General features: G+C 35.0%; 1 protein-coding gene across 1 annotated transcript in view; it reads right to left on the bottom strand.

Annotated features, from left to right (window-relative positions):
• Window positions 1-5,873: 5,873 nt before the first annotated feature.
• Window positions 5,874-7,236, bottom strand: part of LOC128217407 (lectin ADEL-like) — a 13,583-nt gene continuing 12,220 nt past the window's right edge. Inside the window, exons 2-4 of the mRNA XM_052924548.1 lie at window positions 7,044-7,098; window positions 6,623-6,800; window positions 5,874-6,194 (exon numbers count right to left, since the gene is read on the bottom strand). Coding sequence (XP_052780508.1) covers window positions 5,874-6,194; window positions 6,623-6,800; window positions 7,044-7,098 — 554 coding nt within the window. The remainder of the gene's footprint in view (window positions 6,195-6,622; window positions 6,801-7,043; window positions 7,099-7,236) is intronic.

Raw genomic sequence — 7,236 nt, 5'->3', positions numbered from 1 at the left:
TCTACCAATATTGTAAGGCTCACCAGTTATAAAAATATAGCACTAAGGTCAATGGAGCTATTAGCGAACTAGTTTATTAGCGGGTTCCATACTGACTTTGAAATAATAACTAATTGTATTATTGAATAGTTACTTTGACAGCAATCTTTACTTCTTTCCCAGAAATTTAAATATATTAATAACTGCGTATTTAACAGAATAACTAAAGACACGTGAAAAAACCCCACATGGTTTGTTGAAGGCAGATGCAGATATATTTATAAATCCAGGGGTTAATTAGACGAGAAGTTTTCTCCCAAATCCATCATCGTGTTCGCACTTATTTGTTGGCCAATGAACAGTCATCGTGCTCTCACTTATTTGTGGGCCAATGAACAGTCTTCGTGTTCGCACCTATTTGTGGGCCAATGAACAGTCTTCGTGTTCATACTTATATATCCACCAATAAACAGTCTTCGTGTTCACACTTATATATTCGCCAATGAACAGTCTTCGTGTTCACACTTATATATTCGCCAATGAACTGTCTTCATGTTCACACTTATATATCCACAAATGAGTTGTCTTCGTGTTCACACTTATATATTCGCCAATGAACTCTCTTCGTGTTCACGATTGTATATTCGCCAATGAACAGTCTTCGTGTTCACACTTATATATTCGCCAATGAACTGTCTTCGTTATCACACGATGATTCCATTTAATTGAAGACAACCAATAAATTTTGCACAACACGTCTTCTTTCTGTGTCGATGCGCATACACGTAATTGACTGCTGAGGATGCTGTCAACACAGTGCAAATGGGAGCCTGCCTCCGCCTGGTCAGTTTTAGGAGGTTGTTTTTTTCAGAGGTGGGTAAAGTAATCTATTGGAGAATACGTATTTATATACAAAATGCCACCCCCTTACTTGTCAATTGAATTCTTGGATAGCAACAAGTGTCGTAAAAAGCAGTACTCGCACATCAATGTGAGGAAAACATGTCCAATATGGCGACCTATCCAGCTTTATTGTATATTTTAAAATAAATCATATTACTTATCTTATTTCTGGATGACGAAAGGCGGTGAACATATAACACCAAAATACAGTGTAAATCAGTTTAGTTCATGGCATAATAATATTAGCATATAAACGTACTGGACGACGGAACACAATCATTTTAGCAAAATGTACGATGCTATCATGTGAATACAAATAAAAACAAACTTAAGTAACAATAATACCCCAGCAATTTGTTGCTTTGTCAATAAATAACTCAAGCGTTTTTAAAGTTAGGTCCATTTCTGTTATTTTATTCTAAACGAAGTAAATTCATACCAGTTGAAGCGATTGAAAATCAAGTGTTCACGTAATTTCGTGACTATTCACTTATGCGGACACTGATCTAATTCAGGTTATAGTTTCGCGCCAAAATATCACGTTACTTCACAGTGACTGAGTCGAAAAGGAAGATGTAAGAAGGTAAAATAAATGCAAACTCCGAATGTATTATTGTTTAATTTAGGCGATCTATAAAATAATGGAGGTGGGATCTGCGAAGCCGCATAAACATAACACATATTCCTATCAGGCAAGTGTAGAAAACAGGACTTACTTCACCACCGTTATGCTCATTGTCATATTAAATATTTCGCAACTAAATTTCAGATGACACTTAAGCGATATTTTACCCATTACATGATTGATGATATAAACAGTATTGGCTTTAAAATGACATACTTTCTAGAAACTGATAAAACATTTTTTCAACAATATCAAAATTAACAGGTATTGCTAAACTTTCTAACAAAACTCACAATTGACAAAATGGTCGATATAACTGTTTGCACCTGACTGTAGATTTATAAAGTGATAATATTACACAAAAACGTCAAAGCGTATTGTATTTTTCTTTCAAATTGTTAATATAACAAATCTTGAAACCACAACCATGATGTTACAGATGAATTAACAGTATGATTAAAATACTAGGAATGATTTCTGTAGAGAGAGAGAGAGAGAGAGAGAGAGAGAGAGAGACTTGAGGCTTCTGACTTTGTCCATAACGATGTCTCGGACATAAGGCCACTTTGAATTGCACTTTTAGGAGCCATATTCGTACAGCAATTCTTTAAATGCTTTGTGGAGATTTAGAAATTATTCTCAAAGAGCTTGTTTTCTTTTCTTAAAGTGAATATTTGTTTATTGTCGGATTCCATATATAACAAACAAAAAGAACCTGGCATTTGTGATAAATAGATAACTTTTTCACAAAGTTTGTACCGTGGTATATGTATGCAGTCTGTTTCGGAAATTCGAAAAATATTTGATTTCAAAGTTTTTCTCTACATTCCACATATTCATGACAAATACAGAATTTCAATCTTTTTCCGATTGTAAGACCTCATGAGTTTTGCATCCAGAATCTATGCTATAAATGCATTAAAGACACCTTCGTTTCATGCCATATGCCATAAAGATTACCTTTGTTATTTTACCGTTTGCTTGCCGTCAATATAGGGTTTATACACCTTTTTGGTGTTGTTACCACCTGCAAAGCCCGGGTGCGTAGCACGAGGGTTGTTAACTATTTAAAGGGCCCTTGCAGAAGGTAACGACCGAAAAACGGTGTATTATCGCTGTTATTCCATCAAATATACACCATGAGTTACTTTTTTGTTTAAAAAATGTTAAATGTCACGAAAATGCAAAAAACAGAATAACCTCCATAGCATGTACTCTGTGACGCCTTCAAAAAGTTTTACACTACGCTCGATAAGGGCCGCATCATTAATCGACAGTTTCATATTTGTTTTAATGCCATTTTTTTAGTGTTCAGTCGATTGGAAGGTGTTTTTTTTAGTAATAAACTGGATTACTTGGATAATTTACACACAATACCTATCGGGTAATCTATTAATTACCGATATGTTTCTACTTTTAACATGTCTATGTTTTGGCAACTAATTTAAACCGGAAAACTTTGTTAAAATGTTTACTGAGTTCATCATATTCAGCACCAGAGAAAAGAAATATTTGCAAATTCTTAATATATTGCATACCACGTAATGGGATCATATCCATGTAAGTCGTTTGCTATGAATAAAATCGGCAGAAATTACTTTAATCGGGAGGATTTAAACGTTTGAGACTTAATTTAGAGCTTTAAAAACAAAAGATCAAACAACATTCTAGTAAACACACATTAACCAGCCAGAAAAAGACAACTCAGAAGAAAATATGTAAGTTAAATGTGGTTTATTTCATTCCATTAATATTTGTATACAGTATATATGTTGAACATTATTTTGTGCAAAAGTTGACCCACTTTCGGCCAGAAACCAGGTCGCTCAGCGTCCATTGTTATGATGCGGGCCCTGTTAGCGTTAAAACAAAAAGCCGGTCATTAACGGCACGTGAATCCACTGAATAATGCACGTTTTCTACCGATAACGCCCGGTTTTTGCGTTTTACTACACCACTATAACGGACTGAAAACACACATTTTTGACATTAATACGTATGTTACTATATATAGTAACACAATAATAACAAAAATGGCACGTTTTTGAGGTCAATATGTGGCTATTTGCGGCATTATGCGATATTAGCCGGCGCATGCTAGGCATTATTTTTCCATAATTGGCGAGTGAATAAACGCACGTGATCATATTTTGTGTAAAAAAATCCGTACGGTTTCAAACATTTAAGTTGAAAGTTTGTGCGATATATTGTTTTAGAAGTGTAATTGTCTCTCTTATAGTTAAACTCACGCCTTTAAAACAGTATGTAATTTCCAATATAATTATGTTCTTACTATTTTATATTTTCCTACAGATTGTTTTTGACCAGTATGATTTACCTTTTATTGTCAAAAAACTATTCGGTTTTAGAAGATTAACTCTAAACGTCCACTTATATGTTATAATAAACAACTGAGAAATATGTGGCATTTATTTGTAACTTGTCGTATAAGAATATCGCTAGCAAAGCAAAACCAAAATAAAACAATAGCATAATTTCTGACAAATCCATAAAAATTGCATGTATGAATATGCGTGAGCCTGTATGTTTCATCAGTTTGTATTTATGCATACTCGTTCATGTAAGTAATATAAATTTAAGCGTTTGTTAATTGTATAATTATGTAGTGTTTAACTTACGTATTCAAATAACATTCTAACGTGAAATCATTTTTCAGCACTGCATATACTGTTAGAATATATTTATATATTTGTTCACATGCGTATTCAGGGTGAGGAATCACGTGATTTAAAGGGGCTCTCGCATGGGTCACCCCTTTAAAGCTGCACTCTCACAAATTTACCTTTTTTTTTTTTTTTTTTTTTTTTTTTTTTTCTTGGAAAGAGCAAGTTTTTGCGTAAATATCTGCAAACCAATGATATAAGATTGCTGACAAAAGATCAGATCGCAGATGTTCATATTTCCGTTCGAAAATTAAAGTTTTATGGCTTAAACCGTTACTAACGGTTTAAGAAAAATGCATAAAACATCAATTTTCGAACTGAAATATAAAAATCTGCAAATGTTTTGTCAGCAGTCTTATATAACTGGTTTCCCTGGATTTTCGCAAAAGGTGGCTCGTCCCAAGACAAATAAACACAAAAAGCTGTCAAAACGCTCAATCTGTGAGAGTGCATCTTTAAGTCAAGTGATTCCTCACCCTGGTATTGGATTATGCAATAACAACAGCTGTGACTTTTTTTATTAAACATATACAATTCCGCCTGCATAATATCGAAAAAGAAAGATATTGAGATTAATATTGCCATTAAAGTAAAGCAATATTAAATCATCATTGAAACCATTCCTAAACCTTTCATGTAAGCAAATCATAATATACTAAGGAACCAAACACATTAAACGATTATACATTTTAGTGTGTTATTAATACAACAACACTACGAATGGATGTTTGCTGCTTGTCGAAGTGTTCAGTTGATAAATTGGACAAGGCGTAAATGCCTTCACAACATATGGACGTCTTGAACTGAAATTTCTTTCAGTTGATCTACTTGAAGTGTAGTTAAAATGAAAAGAGTTTTGGCATTGTTAACCGTCCATATACATTCGATGTTCTTTTCGATGGAAAATAGCCGAGGAGATCTGAATGAATGGTGATAGTGAAAGCCAGGCTAAACACAATTATGAAGATCAGACACCACTAAATAAATATCCACGGTCAATTGACTTATTTGCACGCAAGATAACACTGTTTCTATTTCTTCTTCGCCGCAATGCCATATATGGAAACTTGTGAACTAAACATTATTACGTTTCTTATTACAAATATAATTTGTCGAACGTCACCACCATGTGTTCGGTGGAATGAAAATATACGTTGTAGGAGTACAAACCACGCTGTGAAAATGAAACAGATCCAGCATGTTAAGCCTGGCATGTGTTGATTAAAAGAAATAAGGCATGTAATAATGAGTAGACACATCCGAAGTCGTGTATTTTGCCGTTGTTTTCTCTGTTAGTAAAGTCTGACCTAGGTTTCCCACCGTATATTTGTGATTTTGTTTTCTTTCAAATACTTTTAAGACACAGTTGCTTGTATAATATGCATACTCTCTCCTATCCATACCATTATATATATGTATGCTTTGTGTTCTAGAATATTTCTGCTGTTTGTAAATAATTTATATATGGTTTGCGTCCATTGTTAACGTTTGAATATATGTTTATTATGTTGTATATCACTATCGCCGGAATTAAAAAGACTGTAACTTCGTTTACAATGGGTGAACATATGGTAGTGTTAGACGAACAAAAATACAATAAGGTGCGACGTCAGATTACAAGCGTTTTGTAGTAATTAGAATGTACAATGCATGCACAGAATCATTTTTGCACGTGGGCTTTTCTACTCGTAGCAGACGTCAAATGTCGCTCTGCACCCTCTGTCTACCCATATCGATTTACTGTCGCGTCCAAAACTTGTATTCAACATGCAGGGTGACCTTGACCCTTTACTCTTCAATGCGATCTTGGTAACGTCGGCGGCACCTGGCACAGGGCAGCTCTTGAACGTGTAGCCCAAACTGTCGCAGTTCATGGAGACTAACTTCCGGCATTGACATACGGAGAACACAGCCCGGCAGCCACGGTCAACCCAAAGCCTCCCGTTCCGGTAACCATAGCTACTCCCCAGTGTACAACTGGAGCGGGACAATCTGTTGATAACCTGTATACAGATTATAAGAAACACTTGTGTATGTTATAACTTAGGTGCGCTTTTACCTCAAAAGTTCATGATATATGATTTTCAAATATATTTAGGTTTGCCTACCATCGCCGACACATTTGTTTCCTATAAACACTTATTGAAGTATTCATTTACGGTCCAGTCGACTTTCAATTGTACCACTAGCGTTAAGCAATGTAGTTAATATGATAAACTAAACGAATGACGTACATATGCAGTCTACCACGATGGTACTGAGTATCAGAGGAATATAATCTAAGTATTGCAGTGCAAAGAAAATGCTATATGTATTTTGGTAAGTGTGAAGGAAGTTATGTTTGATACACTTAAAACCACTTAATAAAGCTAAAACTTTTGGGTACAGCATACCTAGACAGTTAAAATAGTTCAAGCTGGATGGTACTCACTGTGATAATGGCGAAGTCGTATCCTCCCGGGACGATACATTCGGCATACCTGTAGCCATGACTGGAGCACTGGATCGTTGCTGTGAAGTCGCAATCATCAGCTGTAGGTGAAGGAAAGGTAACAGAGAAGGTTACTTCATGTGATCCATCCCATGCCTCATTTTTTCTATCAGGCTGCCTGAGAACATCATATGTGCATAGACTTGTCAATAATATTAAAGAGTTTAAAGTTCAGGTTTGATTTCGTATTATTCCCAAACGTGTCCCTTTTTGAAATCGTGAGGAAGCTTTACATTTTCACCAAAGATTAACCTTAACATTGTAATATTTATAAGGACACGTTTTTGACTTAACCGAAACCGAACATGAACGATTACATATAGAGTATGTCCAATTACTAGTATGCTAATTAAAGTCTCACCTGCTACGACAACGAGTAACAGCGCTGCAAGTGGCCACACAAACATTCTTGCTTTCTGTAAAAGAAAGGTTAGCATACTAACATGATGAAACAATAGTTTTAGTATTAAACAGATAACACTGGGTATAATTGAACAATAATTTTAGGAACAATTAAAAGACTTGCCCCATATATGCGCCTTACCACAGTAAAG

This window comes from Mya arenaria, chromosome 14 (genome assembly GCF_026914265.1).
Source record: "Mya arenaria isolate MELC-2E11 chromosome 14, ASM2691426v1".
Lineage (NCBI taxonomy): Eukaryota > Metazoa > Mollusca > Bivalvia > Myida > Myidae > Mya > Mya arenaria.
The sequence above is the reverse complement of the archived record's forward strand: the minus strand, read 5'-3'. Positions and strand labels throughout refer to the sequence as shown.